Source organism: Odontomachus brunneus, unplaced genomic scaffold (genome assembly GCF_010583005.1).
Source record: "Odontomachus brunneus isolate Ranch 3 - 2012 unplaced genomic scaffold, Obru_v1 Obru_scaffold_008, whole genome shotgun sequence".
NCBI classification, from domain to species: Eukaryota; Metazoa; Arthropoda; class Insecta; order Hymenoptera; family Formicidae; genus Odontomachus; species Odontomachus brunneus.
The window spans coordinates 558,745-575,094 of record NW_022639458.1 but is presented as its reverse complement, the minus strand read 5'-3'; the positions used below and the strand labels follow the sequence as shown (position 1 = coordinate 575,094).

The window sequence follows — 16,350 nt, the reverse complement described above, 5'->3', positions numbered from 1 at the left end:
TATGTGTGTCACAGTTTAATAGCTGGAAATAATTCAGAAAAGAGATTTGGGAAAAATATGTTTTAAATATAAAATTTTTTTATATTTTTATTTATTTTATATATACTAAATTTGGATTATTCCTTTGGACTGGCTATAAATAAACCACAAATTATATTTTAGAATGTAATCAGCTTTTTAATCCGTCTTGAAAACGTTGTGCAACGTTATGCATTCGCAAGCCAGATTGAAAACTGTAAACAAATAAGCAATAAGTTATTAACATCATGTCTATCGTAAAAATAATTTATTAGAAATATTGTGCAATAAAAATGTATGAGTATAGGAAGATATGAGGAAACTCTCTATTTTGTGGGAGAAATATTGCTCTAGGAAAAGTTATTTTTTCCACTACATCTTGCTTATGACAGATTACGCCGCGCTGACTTCGAGAATCGATAATTAATTTCTGATGGGTCTTTCTCGTTCGTTTGCGGTGGTTACTGTTTGCTATGGGGATCGCCAACACGGCGCTGACCTGTCATGGGGTTCGGGCGGAGGAGATGGATTTGTCGCGCAGCTGTGTACACTGCTTAATGTAAAAGGCACCGGGCTCGGAGATTGGTCCTGTGCTGGTCGAAGGTGAATCCCTAAATCCAAAGTTAACTATGGCATGCTCGTTTTTCAGTCGAGACGCGTGATTAACGCCTATTAAATAGCGCGATAATGTTAAAGATAAACTCTGTTTTTTTCTTGTTAAAGTTGCAAACTTTAATTAAAAAAAGATTCAGATATAACTAATCTTTGTAATAATTTTAATAAATCATTGTGTATGTAATGGATTAATACCGCAAAAACATGAAACTATTGATAATTTTACTATTGATAATTTACTTCTTGTGACTGAAAGAGATGATGTATTTTTGCATACTCATATAATTATACTTTTTGGCAAATTGTAATATGTATAATTTTTTTCTTAAAGACTCAAGTATTGACAAAAGAATTCCAGAGTGTTAATTTTTTAAATTTATTTCCAAAAGAGTTACAAATTTTTATGTAAACTTATGTTTTCGTTGCTTCTCTTTATGTTTGCAATAAAATTAAATACTTAAGTGAATATTTTTGATTTCTATACAAAGTTCTCTATTCTACTAGAAAGTACATTTATTATATTTCATAGATTTTTATTAGCATGTTTATAGAATGTAAATAAACGACAAATGCGACCCCAATGTATTGAAAACATGTGTGTTATGTGAGGATTAATTTACCTCGCTAAATTGCATCATGGTTTTCAATCGCCGGTGACTGATAATTCGTGAAGTTGTTGTCAACTTCACCCTCTTCCACGCTTTCCTCGCTCACTAGTCTCTTGTCTCTCGAGGCATCGTATTCCTCACCTAGCCGCCGATAGGTTTGTGCGCGATTTTCCAAGATCTCCCTGATGACCTCTATAATGTATTAATCAACTTTTATGACCAAACAGACCAAACAATATGGACATTTCTTTTCTAACTTGTCACTTGATTCTGACTCACCCATTAACAATTCTCGACTTTCGATCATATTACCCATTTCCTTCTTCACTTCCTTCATTAACCACGGCATGAAACCTTCCGCGACATCTGAAATACGTCATATACGTGATATATTAACGCAGTATCGACTGAAGTAATCAGTTCCATATCAGTTCAGGTAATCTATTCTTTTACGCTGCACTCTCTGTACTGACTTGCATTAGTTCTTTTCTTCTCTTTTTCTACCAAATCTCAACTATATATCTATTTCTTTTTAAGTTTAAGTATATTATGTAGTTCAGGGAAAAAGAACAGATCTATATGAAGTTGATTAAAGGTATCTAGAAACTTAATCTACAGAAACTTAATGCTACAGTTGACGAGTAAAAGAAAGTTAAAGAAACTTTATAATTAATAAATTCAGGAAAGTTTTTCTGATGAGCTCACCGGCCTTGATCTCGTCCAATAAATAGCCAGACATCTTCAGGCTTTCGAGAACCGCGGGTAAGAGTTCGGCGATGTATCCCGTTAACAATACCGCCGCCGCGACGCGTTCCTCGGTTTCCTGTTGGACCTTCATCGCCTCATCCTGTTGTTTCAGGCGTTGATCCTACGGATTAAAAACGAATTTGCTATTTAACCTTTCCGGCACGATAAGTATATAAAACCTTGTATCAATCTACGATAATGTAAAAGAAATATCAACAAGAGCTTTATAAAGCGAAGATATTAATAATAAAGAGTCAGCGAGATTCATACCTTTTCTTCTCTGAGTCTTCTGTCCTGTTCTGATAATCGTTGCTCTTCAGCTTTCTCAGCATCGCGCAATTCGAGGAACCTTCTTTGCTGTTCCTTGAGAGCAGCAATTTCTTCTTCTTCTAAAACCTCAATCAGGGCTTGCTCAATGGTTTTTCCTACTAATACCTCGAGAATAGGCTGAACTTCGATATCATAGTCGAAAAGCTGAAAATATCGTAGTAAAATTCACTTTATTGTGATTTTACACGGAAAAAAAGGATTTCACTGCTGCAACTAATTATGGTTTTGCTAAAAAACTATGTCGCTATGTATTTGTTGCTATAACTAAAACTTTTGTTACTTTTGTTACATCCGTTTCAACTATTGTAACGCCTATTGCTGTATTTTTAGATACCTATATGTTACAAGGAAATTTAGATTACCACAGACAGATTCTTATTACCGCAGCAAACTCTTTTTTTCATGTAATATTCTAATTACGTGCTCAATACCTCAATTCCTCAATACCTCAATACCTACCTCTCCGGGCTCGATCTGAGTGCAGGCGTCTTGGCCAGTCTTGGGCGGGCAATACCGCGGCGTCACCGGTTTCTCCGCAAAGTAGTCGGTTTGCGTGGCCACTTCAGATTCGTCCGGCTTCTCTGCCAGCTTGAATGCGTAACGTGTCGAAATTAAAGTTCAGCTTAGTCTAGTTTATAATAAGCGTATTAAGAAAATTGATAATTGAGATTGTAATTACGAGAATCTTGAGAATTAATTTTTTTTTATACGGATCTAAAGATAAGAATTTTAATTAACCTCTTCGAGAAAGACCTCTGTCTGCACTGGTTCGTGTTTCCTGCCAGGAACCGGTGGTGGCGAGCCGATTCTCATGACAAGCGCTTTGGTGGTTTGCGCTTGAGCGCGCTTTCGCGCCAAATGTCTTCGCCTCGCTTCCGCTTGCCTCGCTGCGATCGATTGTTCACCATCGATCTGCGTAGATACGATTACTGTGAGAAAACTGCAACCATGAATCGCACCCTACTTTTGGGAAGTAGCGTATGGTATACTTACGAGAGCAGGTACGGAAGCACACGTAGTTCCACGAGCCACGCGGTGATCAAACATGATGTTCCTAAACGGAACCGGTTGATCACTGCAAAACAACGATCAACTGAACGATAAAATAATGATGACACTGCCTGACGAGTAGGTAGGAAGTTAACGGTAATGCGCGTAAACAAATCCGAGAAAAGCTCACAGCAAAGTCAATACACTGAGTGATTGTTGCGAGACCCGTCGCTCTTGGGCAAGCATCGATCAATTTTGCAATAAAATTAATTTTTTTTTCAATTAATAATATATACAAAATCCACATGTATCTTTGACATACTTAATTGTTAATTAATCTCGATCAAATCTTAAATTATATTAAACAATTTCTCTCGAGACACTTTCCCGCTTAAGTAATTACATTTATTTCACAGTTTATTTGAATCTTCTTAATCGAAACAGCAGAACTGTTTGTGCTATTCATTCTGCCGATTTGTTAATCTAGATAATTGAAATATAATTTCACTGTATAGGGAATTTAGCCAGTGTTTCGTCGACTGCTATTAATGTGTACATAGAATAGTCTGTTTATTTTTCCTATAAAGTATAATTTCCTATAAAGTAAAATTATTAAAAAATATTATATTATTATATTAATCTTACCAAGAATTATATCTATGACAGATAAATATAATTTATCTATCGATCATACCGGTAAGGCGTGTATTTTAGACACATGCATAAATAAAATACTAAGACCAGAGTATGCGTGAATTTGCTTTACGACAATTTTTTTTGATAACGATCGAGACAATATTATTGGCGTAACATTATTGTTCTAATAAAAACTTAACAGCTTTTCCGTAAATAATACGTTTGATTTATTCTACATACGCCCAAGTAGATTTCTATATATTTCTGAAATCAACAGTCCTCCCACTTTATCAATGTAATAATAAAATTACCATAGCAGTAGGCTCAATAGTTTTTGTTCGGAAGACGTGCATATTTTTTTTATCGAATTATATTAAGCAGGATAACGATTAGTGATAAAAGGACAAATCTTGATGTGAGAGAGGGAGTATTATTATTGTACGAGAATAACCGCATCAGTCAATTTCGTTCTGTGAACATCGGAGGACGCGGTGCACCAGGAGCGACAACGGCCTACAGAGAGACTAAACTGTGACCGCACGCGAACGAGAATAAATCGGGTCGGGGACGAAAGGAAAAGAATAGGAAAAGAATGAAAAGCGGAGAAAACAGCTGCTATCAACTAAAGACCAGTGATAAGTGTGGTGCCACTTGTAAGGTGTTTTTGTTACCCGCGGAGCCTCGGCAGCGCATTCATCATGCCCTCGATCGGATCCAACTTTTTTGGTAAAGCTCGCGACGCCTGCGGGAATCTGCTAGAAAAACAATTCCCCCTCTTCTTATACGCCCTTATCCCCTCGTGTGCCTCGCTTCGTTATCTTTATTCACGCGCTTTAATCCCGAGCACATCCGCGGATTTGCGGAAATGTGGACAGAAAAACGCCCTTCACACATTCAAATACGAATGTACCAACGACGGAGGATCTTCTCGCTTCTTTTGGAAAATTCAATCGATCGTATTCCAGCCAAAACGCCTATGTAGCCTCGAACGATGGGTTCTCGACGGCGACAGTGTGAAAGAGACGCAAGATCCGCGAAAAGACCCAATGTTGCATCGCCGCTTCGCAAGTGCGAAATAAATCCAGTAGACGCAGGGGCGGATTTCCCCTTTCCTTTTCACGATTCCTGAATATCAACACGATCGCTACCACTGTTTATCCGGGAAACGTTTATTTTTCTTTAAATAATATTGTAGTAAATAATTAGATTAGAAGTGAGTGGAAATACGTAATAGTAGAAATAGTGGAAGTAAGTAGTAGATAAATATATTGTAGTAAAACTTATAAAGTTTGTTGTAATCTTGGACTGTTATTGGACAGAATTATAATTATTATATTATTATTAACAATTATTATGTTTTTATTTACAAATGTTATGTACGTTTGACTTTTTACTACAAAATTATTTAATTCATTTATTTTACCACCAAATTTTGCAATTATTTGAGTGTTTTCTATGTCATATATAATACCAGGTGTAGATCGTCAAATTTACTATTTCTATAGTAATTTACACACTTAAATTTCAGTTCAGCTTTACAATTTATAGTTCAATTTTACCAACAACATTGTAAAAAAATATAGTATTGACATAATTTTTACTACAATATTTTCTCCGTATAATTTGTATATATAGACATAGAATGGTAAATTATACCTGCTATACATACGTGACGTCCGTCCCTAGTGAGGATCAATACGTCACACGTGTGCGGCACGTGGTAGCAACCGTATTAGGATTAATAAGTTTCGAACATACCATTAAACAATAGGAAATCAGAGATTTTACTCCAGCAGAGTAATGACTCCCGCAAGTGAAAACGCGTGTCGCGCGGTAAGAGACGACATAGATAGCGAATCAACGTTCCTTTCTTCCGGATACAATAGATATCCGCGTAATAAAGTGGTTGATTAGATATCTTTTGGCTCGTTACCGCATGGCTCGCGTCGTCACGACCCCCAGCGAAATAAACATATCTGCGTTATTGATGGGCCGGTAGATCCGCCCCTGACCATAAGAAGCAAGTACGACACCGACATGCCAATTGAACAGCGGGACACCCGTTTATAACGCGACCGTGCTACGTCACGCAGCGTCACTTACGCCGGCTCGCTTCTTTTGAACCTCCTCGCCCGGTCGTCCAAGGTCGAGGCGGCGATCGTGGTAGCGTTCATCATGCCGAGGGAGAAGTCCACGGTGGCCTTGAGGGCGGCCGGGCATCTCGCGTTGTGGCTGCTGTGACGTACTTCCGGCCTCTTGGCCAGCGACACCAGAGACTTGAACTTGGTCTTCAACGGACATCCGTCCGCTATCGCCGTCGACGCCGCCGCCGTCTCCTCGTCGTTTCCATTCGGCGCAATGCCGAGGAGGGCCGCCACTTCCGGCGGCGGCATTAGGAATTCACCGGTTTTCACGGTCGTGATAAATGGCTTCTTCTGTGGCAGAATCGATTTCTTCGATGACCTGCGATTCTGATCGGCCTCGGCTTGCTCTTGGATCTTCTTCAGTTTAGCATTGAGCACTTCGTTGAAATCCTCCGTCGACAGGGCGATGTTGGTTCTAGTCGTGGGCGGTCTCTCCTCGGCGCTCAGGCTGTCTTGACTCTTACTCTGATGTTTCTTTCGCAACGGATTCACTTGATTTGATTGTAAACTAGCGAGGACCAGGTGATCGTTCGACTTGCTGATGCGCCTGCGAGTGTAGAGATCGTTCTTCATGTTCTCCAGCTTGGTGAATCGCGACGCACTCATCTCGTTCTCTTCGTTGATGTGGAGGAGTGGTAGGCTCGAGTCCAGTCCATCCTTTTGCAGGATCGTGAAGGCCGAAGAATTCTTCGCCTCATGGTTGAAAGAACCTGCGTCTGTCGACGGCGCCAAAGCGGAAATGCCGGCTGGCATCCTTCCGATTTCTTCAGGTACTCGATTTTACGGCGGACATGGTGAATCGATCGCTGATGATCGGGATTGCGCGATGTGTTTAATCTTTCGGCACCCCTTTAAAATTTCAGCTTTTCTTACTCTCATACTTCTCCATTTTCTTTTATTCGATTTGGTTTCAATCAATATAAATCAGTATGCGCAAAGGTGGATAATTATACCAATCACAGGAGGAGCAATTACCGTCTACTCATCGTTCATCGATCGTTCGCCAAGTGAAAACAGCCGATACACGATCAGCAGCGGAGTCGCTGAGACGCAGCGTGGCGCCCGTAATTATTTGCTTAATTATTCACTGACAAAGTCACGAGACCAAATTGCGAGCAAGCTCGCTCAATTGCAGAATGTGAACAACAAGTTCGCGATACTTAATATTCACGAAAATACATCACGTTAAAAAAAAATAGTATCTATAATATGAGGGAAAATAATATCTGAAAATTAAAAAACATTCAATAAGTATTAATAACGTATTTAATTAATTCTTTTATTTGAATAGTATAAACAATTGCTTTCGTGAAAAGAAACGATGTTAAAAAAATATTTATGTAATGTAAAAATATGTACATACAAGATAATTATTACGATTAAATGTGTTATAATCACTCACATCGAATAAATATTTCCTATTTTTCAGATATTGTTTTCTCTTAATATGTATAATATATAATAAATAATTTTTTAAATGTGTAGTATATATAAATAATTTTTAAAAATTCGATTAAGTCTCATGAAATACGGAGACGAATATTTGTAACGCGATGCTACTGTCTAGATATTATTCCATGTAAAAACAGTCGAGTTTCACTTTGAATCATTTTTTACATAATATTTAACGTGAATAACAGCTAGAAACGCGCAAAACGCACCTCAAACCAATCGTCACAGGTGTACACGCGGCAAAATAAGCACTAAAAATTCGCTCGCGCGTCAACAGTACCGGTGATCGAAACTCCTTGGTGTTATATCGATCGCGTTCAATCTCGTTAATCTTCTTAACACGTTAATACGTACTGTACGAAATTGGCGCCAAACTGGCGGTTCTGCTGGTCGCGGAAGCTCGTGGATGGAAAACGTCGTGATCGTACGTCGCTGAGTGTCGCCGCGGCATTACTGACCGGGCGAGTTCAGAGACTGGACAATGTCCTTAGAATCGACCGATATAGAACGCAGTCATGTTGCACGTATATTTTCACCCGGCCACTCAATAACGCTGACCACCGCGAATGTTGCGCATGCCTAAGTCCACCAGCGAAGGGTGAGTATAGTTGAGCTCCGCCACCACATACACCCGTCTAGGGAACAATCTGTCCGGGGAACTTCTAACCCTAGCAACACTTCAAGGTGAAACGACACGTTTGATCGCGTAGGATTGCTGCGGAAGTCGCCCGGTTTGACGCTCGCACGAGTTGATTCACGCTTTCGATAACGACCCGCGAATCGAACCGCTCGCGTGAGACTTTATTCTTTTCTTGTTTTTCGCTTTCCCTCTTCTCGTCTCATTAATTAATTGAAGCGAAAAGCGCGCTTCTAAAAAGGTTAAAGTCGCTCGAACAGCTGTGTTGTTGATGTTCCTTTGCTGGCCACCCTCTCGGAGATATAGGCGATCACTTCGGTATGGTAGCGGTAGCAGAAATATATGCGGCTAGTTATTTATTAATGCAAGTGTGCACACGCGATAGGACGTAGGTGGAAAATGAATTATGAGATGAGTAAGGCATTTTGTTACCGTACGACTTATGCAAATAACGCGCATGGAAATTCGACTTTGAAATGCGTCTGTACAAGAGACAGCTTGGCTGTTACTTGTTTGTCACGTAATGCCACACGGAGAATTTTATAGTAAAAATTATTATGGAATTTTATAATCGAGGAATAGATCGATATTCTGCAATAATTGATTATGCTTTCATGTGCTACTTATGTGTACATATGTACTGTTTATATTTTTAGAAATTTGAAGTGCGCTATTAAAAAACTTTTGTTTCTAGCGAAATTTGCTATATACCTTAGTAAGAGAGACTTCATACAAAGGAAAATATTATGTTATCGTTAAGAAAAGTTATTAGTTTATTTTTTTTCTTTGAAGTAATGATTATTTTTTTAAATATTTTCTCTCGGTGTAATAGTCTTAAAATGTACTCATCATAAATTTTAACAAAACTTTTTGTTTTGTAAATCATTATCAAAAAAAGAATTTATTACATTTATTTATTACTCTTTACAAGAATATTATAAAATTTGATCAAAGAAAAAGTTGGTTCGATTCTGTGTAGTCACACAAACTAAAATTTGGTTTTAGTGTGATAATTTTGATAATAATTTTTGTATTAATAATGTTATGACATAATTTTAATATAATATTCTTAATTGAAATGCTGATCTTATTAGAATTCAGAATGTATTTTGAACAAATTCGATACTTATGATAGAATTGCGGAAATATAAATTTGTGTAATATTTAAAATAAGTAACATTTATTTAAATGCAGTATTTTGCTATGTATAGTGACAGTCTGTTCCTGAATTATTAGAAACATAGTAAAATTGAGAAAAAATTATATGAAAAAGAAAACTATATTTTCTCCGAGAAAAACATTACTTCATCGTACTTTAGAGATCACTTTAGAGATCACACGTATCGCATTGATCTGCGACAATTTCGTGTTACTTGGGAATATATCACGTCCGACATTTATGTACATTACATTTATTAATCCAGCCATAAACTCTATTTTCTCAGCTAACAGAAATGGCTGAATAACGTATTGTTGAACAAGATCCTATGAAGATTGCTGCTTACACGAATTTCAATTGTTTATCAAATCCGAATGTTGTTGTTGCTACTGTTATTGTACTGTTACTGTTGTTGTTATTGTTGTTACTATTGTTATTGTTGTTACTGTTGTAATGTCCAGATTTCCAGATGATATTATCTTAGTCGAGCTCTTGATATATTCTGAGAAAATATTGATTTAGGGCGAGTTGACCGATCGAGAAAACGATAAACGGAAAACGAGCGCGAATTTGTCGACGGATTTGTAGGCGAGGAATAGTTTTTGTCCTTGCATGATCGTAATTGCGTGATTGGTCGATCTATACGCGAACCGTATCGTAAATAGTGCTCTACAGAGTACTGTAGTTACGACCGCCAATAATAGTGTGTGGTTATCTCTTCATCGGCTTCTTGCAATCAGTCACTTGCACACTTATTCAGAAAACTCCGACAGAAGAAAAGGTTTGTTCCCTGTTAACTGATCGTGTGTCGGATTAACAAGAAATTACATTAATTAGTTTTTATTTAAATGTAATGTGTGGAATTAAGTCGATCACACACAGTTGGGTGAAAGATATGAATTTTCATCGTAGCTGGATTTTGCATTATTAATATTAATACGCTGCGTATATCCTTGAAAAAATTCTCCTCAGGTTCTCAACGTGTTCTGCATCGAACGTCGCGTGCGATTATACACGTCAGTGAGACGCGAATTCTCGCTGTCGGCGAGACGATAAAGTAAGTGGGACACCTACGCGCACGAATTTGTAGGGCGTTTTTTTTTTCATTTCCTTCGCTCGCCGGTTGAAATCGAGGGCGGTTTTGTGCGATGTCACGATTCCCTTGAATGACGCGCCGATTCATCGTGATCGATCTCTTAATTGTTTTATAAGGAATTGACGTTTTCATTTAAGGTTGGTGTATGTGTGTGTGGACGGTTGTTAATATTAATCCATGATCGATTGCCGCCTTCGAATATAACATAAAGCATGCGTCGCTTTATTCTAATCAATAACACTCATGGATTATTTTATTATGAAGTACGCGAGAAGGGGACTTAATGCTAAGAATAGGAGCGAACAATCAGGAACTTTCTTTAACAAGGTTGCGCTGTGTGTCAGCTTTGCGGAACGGCGAACAGTGTGCATGTAGGTCGCCTCTGTGTATGCTTTTCATGACATTTGCCACTTTTGTGTCGATGATTGTTTAACTTATTGTTACCTTCAGTATGGAAGAAAAAACGTTTGGTTGGATTAACCAAATTTTTAGTGAAATAAATATGAACGAGCCAGAAAATTCCAATTGAAGTTGCCAGAATCTTATTAACATGAACAGAATTCTTACAACCTCAACCGGAACTTTCTGGTTCGTTTATATTTTACCAGAAATTTGATTAATTCAACCAAACTTTTTTTCCCATAAGCTATAGTAAAATAATGCTTGCCTATACTTTCATTCGTTAAATAATTCTTCAATGTAAGATTTATCGTAAAATGTGTCACTCAACGATATTATTTTCTTTCGGTTAATGTGCACTCTTATGTCTACGTTTAGATTCGCATAACATGCTGTCTTCAGCATACCGTTACATCACATTTCCATGGAATTCGTTAATGAGAACATTACTCGAGTTGTGTTTTCGCAGAAGGGCCATTTTAGCCGACGATACTGTACAATACTCTCTCTCGATAGAAGTAGAAATCGCGTGAAAAGCGAATACATAGCATCACACTCTGTATTCTTTCGTGTACAATAACAGTCGGCGATAAAATCAACTGCTGCGGTCATTCCCTTTTGTCGTCTATAAGCAACGTAATCTATATACCGACAATGAGCGACTGTTGCATTATCGATGTGCCGCGCGCTTTTCCAGTTATTGCAATTTTCTCTTACACTAAAGCTCTTACACTAAAGCAGTTTTCAGAATTTCTATCGGCTAAACAAATAAAACCGTCAAAGCTTATCGTTTATCGGAGGAATTAATGAATTTATTATCGACACAGTGACAGCTTGCTTTCTGCGGTTCGATGACTAACCGAAGTTGTCACTTTGGAAGCTCTACTTTAATAGAAATTTGTCGGGATTTTTGTGTGGATACGTCGTGGATACACAAGCGATACACTAGCATTACTGATAAAAGTGAATAGAAATTATATAAAAAACACAGGGAAAATAGGGATAATATTCTAATTTTAACATCTGTATATATCCCCTCATAAAGTTGGAAGTTCACACATTCTTGTGAGCTGGGCACGATGTTAAATATGCAGAATGTGCTTTGAGGTAAAGAAGTAAAGAGGTGTACATAATCCGTGTTATTCGTATCATATACGTGTACAATGTTTGGAATCATTAATTCAGGGTATGTTTGGAATCATTAATTCAGGGTATGTGATTAGGGCGTGTAATTGCGCAAGATCGTTAAACAGAGCATACAGGTTTACAAGGATACTTGTTGCGTCAATAACATGTAAATGTGATATACATGAAAAAATTAAATATATATAGAAAAAACGCGTTTATTAATAGCGCATCATTGGCTCATAATTGTATCATTACTGTCTAATGGCAATTTTTGTGCCTTTGTTATCGGAAGAATAAAGGTACCAATGCTTGGACACGTACCTAACATTCTTATTGTTTTAGTCTTTAAATATTTGTATTACAATAAGTAATATAATAAATAAATATAATAACTGTATTATAATATATACAATGACATTTCGAAGTTAAATACGTGTCTAGGTAGTGATACTTTTACCTTAGAGGTTTACCCTGACTACAGGATAATTAACCTCGAATTAACTTGAGTAATTTCGAGATAAGTTACTTTAAGTTACTTTAAATTAGAAATTAGTTATCTCGAGAAAACTGGATTATATTTTTACAATGAGTTCTTTGTTGTTTTTATCTCTTCTTACCAACTAAATCATATTTATAACAGTGATATAAATATAATTCTATTAATTGATTTTATCAATGAGATTGTTAATTTATAATAGAAAATTAAATTTATCGATGCTTGCCAAGTTATTATCTAGGATTATTATCTAAGATTCCCCCTATACAATACACTTACATTAATATTGATTATCTCTGACAATGTATATCATAAACAGATTCTACTCACATGGGAGGATGTCTGTATTTCTTCTGTATATGCAATATCGCCCTCGGGCTCTTCACGAAAGTATAACTGTCCATACCGTTGGATACTTCGGAGGGTATATTGTAAAATTGCAACCCTTGATTACACATTCGACACTGTTCCGTCGTCCTCGTAGTCATTGTGGCTTTTCTTCGCGCGGATTTAATCCCGTAGAAACTGTATTCCCGAAATCGCGATCGAGTTAGCGTTTCGCGCGTTTCTAGCCTCTTTTGCAGAAGCAATCCGGCTTTCTAGGACGGATCCTGTTTGTTGGCGGACTCTTTGCCTGTTGCTATAGAAACACATCAACTCTGGAATTCCTTTTATTGACATAGCGACTTTGCAGTTTTCCGTATCTAAGATACGGAAGTCGTAATTTAATCCTGATTCGAGTTGTCTGTGTGAATAGGGGTTTCGAATTCAATTTATTATTTAGACAAGATATTCCTTATACTGATTTTTTTATACTCTATATGAGATGTTTGTGTATATGATTGATTATTCTTTATATATGATGACTTAATCTATGACTAATAAGCGCGACCAATTTAATTAAATAAAAAATATTAAAATATTTTTGTTCGAGAGACACATATAACATTTTAATGTTGTTAAATTTGGTTATAAAAAATTACTGAAAAATTTATACAACCAAGAAAATATTTTATTGTCAGTCGGAATCAATTTACTTACGCTAGGGAAAAGTAATCTCTATCTGAACGTCTGCCAAATCAATACCTATACCGAGCGAGACCTGTAGTTTTCTACTATACCGAGTTGGACTTCGGGTTGCCCGTATCGCCGATAGCAGCGCAACAAGTTAAATGCTTATGATACTCTATGCGCGTCGTTATTACTTTTATTTTTATAACTAATCATTTCCGGTTTGAATAGCATCAATCAATTTGGTAGTTGAAATGGTAGTAAAAATGTTGGATGCGTAAAGGATTTATCATACAGTTAAAAAACAAATAATAGAGCATGCAATATCAAATTATTCAATAAAAAAATAGTCTTAAGCTTCTTAATCAATAAATCATGAAGTGCTAATCTTGTGGGATATTTGAATTTCCGATCTAATGTAAAAGTACGAAATAAGTGTGACGAATCGTCATAAAACGTGATTTGAATTGTAAAAGACATGGTCATCACGGCGAGATTCACACCTCGACGTCGAAGACAACCCTGACGCGTAGGCACAGCCCGTCGAAGAAGTAGACGAAGAGAAGGAGGAAGTTTGGGCGTAGGTGGTGGTTCGATTTGGGAGAAGAGGAGGAAAAGGGCAGAGATTTTGGCACCCTGCTGCGTCTCCTAATTGCCTCGCCTTCCTTGCCTCGGCAACGTCCACGTTCAGCACGCCCTTGAACCCTCTCGTGGGTCCACGTAAGGCCCCTAAAAACCCACCGAGCCACAAACCTCCTCCACACCTCTTTCTCTGCCTCTCTCTCTCTCTCTCTCTCTCTCTCTCTCTCTCTCTCTCTCTCTTTCTCTCGTTTTCTATCCCATACACTGCCGCCTCCGCTCCCACCCGGTTTCTTCTTTCTCTTCATCCAGAATGCTGAATAAGCAACATCATCTATCACACTGCGCGAAACGATATATTTGTTTTTGCTGGACCTTAATTATGTACAACCAACCCCAAGCAAAACCTTCCGGGACCCATCCCGGGAAAAATTTTCGTCGCTCGGACAACGTGTTCCAGGATTTTCGGTTCAAAATTGAGGTCACGCGCTAACTGCTGATTAAGTTTTCATCGTTTAGTGGCAGGCGGACGCATTTTATAGCGCATGATGAAGACAATCTGCTATTCAATGGCACAAAAGAGTTTATATAAAAACGTGCCATATATTTACCAAACCGCCATGAATAACTTTACTCCTGTTAACTGCTGTTTCGTTGTAAATGTATTTGATGATTTTGTAAAATCTTTTACATTTTTTATTTATATTATCAATCACACATATATTTCATACCTATTTTTGTTTCATCTTCCGCATATTGAAACTTTTATAATTACGATATTCTTTATTGGTACATCGTTGTAAACTAACAAAAGTGGAAACAATGAGTCACAACATACGCATACGAGCTCTGCGACATTCGTGTTCGCACGAGATTGCTATTAAAATCTCCAATTTTATATTTTACGTCTCGTAACAGGCGATTGATTGAGCGCTAATGAACACGCTCCTGCGTAAAATGCGTGTAATTCCGTGAAATTATGCAAAGCGCATTGTTCGGGCGAAAAAAAATTCCATCCCGGGAAAGGACTTTGCGCGTACGAGCGGAGAGGGACGGGTGTGATTATCTCTGTGGAATGTCAGTGTCGGGATTCCTGATGAAATTCGATCTCAGTATTGGAACCACCAGATAATGACTAGGAAGTCTGGAGGCGTGGTAATGAGGGTTGGCCCGGGGCCCTCTCAGAGGCCCGAGAGAGCGCGGCGCGCAGCACATTCGTGGTCCCTTTTTCGTGTCTCTCCTCTTTCTCTATTTTCCGTTCTCGTTCTCTCCCCCGTGGGCCCGTGCCCACGTTAGGGTACGAGCGGCGGGGCCCGCCGGTTTTCTAGCTGGTCTAGCAGGGTGATAAATTACGGTTGAGATATCGGCACCTCCTCCTGTCCATTCGTCAGGGGTAACGTAACGTTGCTCCGTTTAAAAGACAACTACACCATCCTCCCTCTGCCCCGGAGCTGCTCGAAGCGCGTTCGCCATCCTTCAGGTCTCTTATTCTTCCTCTTAACCCACTTCGTCTTCTTTGGCAGTCTCATCTCGTCGGACTCGAGATAAGACATCAATCTTGCGCGCCGCGAATTAGCGCCGGACGCGATTATCGCATTTGGTACAATTCGCGAAGAACGGAATCATAATCGAGTTGGCACGTACTCTTACAAAAGAGCATCGTTTAATAAGATATAAACGAAAAAGAAAATAAATATAATACATCTCATTATTTTAAATATAATGAAAATATGATCATGAAAAAAAGAAAAAAAAATACATATAATGGCACATAAAAGTCGCGTCCTCTTAAGTATTTAAAATATTATGTCAAATAAATAATATGAAACTATATCTTTGTGTTTTATTGTTTAATTATAAGTTAACAATATTTCTGAAACATTTTTGTCTGCCGAACTTAGTTTTCGACTAATCTGTTTAAAATAGGACATTGTACATTTTATACATGTGTATGTGTGTGTATTTGTGCGTGTGTGTATATATATATATATATATATACACACACACACACAATCTTTATAGTAAATAAGTATTTTTGGCACTATAATAGTGAATAGAAGAGTTATTCATATCTGATGCATTTTTTTCGTCAACTTAAAATTATCAAAAAATTGTGAAAAAATTTATATAACTTATTTTAAGTAATAAGATTCTTTTAAAAAAAAGGTAAAGTTGTACCTAATTTTTTAATTACTTTTTAATAAGAATTTATAAAAAAGGTTACTTTATTTAAGAAATCATAATTTTTATAATAAAAAAATATTTATAGCTTAATATTTAAGACCATAACCATTAATAAAAAATA

The 16,350-nt window shown here is 37.4% G+C and overlaps 1 protein-coding gene across 9 annotated transcripts; it reads right to left on the bottom strand.

Moving 5' to 3' along the window:
• Positions 1-93: 93 nt before the first annotated feature.
• Positions 94-8,012, bottom strand: LOC116854138 (radial spoke head protein 3 homolog). Of its 9 annotated transcripts, XR_004380099.1 has the most exons (12): positions 7,895-8,012; positions 6,048-6,937; positions 4,616-4,699; positions 3,312-3,393; positions 3,057-3,230; positions 2,766-2,906; positions 2,259-2,462; positions 1,947-2,109; positions 1,521-1,607; positions 1,254-1,433; positions 518-629; positions 94-233 (listed from the first exon to the last, which is right to left on the bottom strand). XR_004380099.1 is itself a non-coding variant. In XM_032835750.1 (11 exons), exons 2-10 carry the CDS (start codon positions 6,839-6,841, stop codon positions 1,258-1,260), a joined length of 1,905 nt encoding a protein of 634 aa, XP_032691641.1. In that variant the 5' UTR covers positions 6,842-6,937; positions 7,895-8,012; the 3' UTR covers positions 94-629; positions 1,254-1,257. The 9 variants fall into 9 exon arrangements, 7 of the variants coding, with proteins under 7 accessions (XP_032691641.1, XP_032691639.1, XP_032691643.1 ...); XR_004380098.1 differs by having other exon boundaries at positions 518-1,433; XM_032835750.1 differs by having other exon boundaries at positions 94-629.
• Between the last annotated feature and the right edge of the window lie 8,338 nt (positions 8,013-16,350).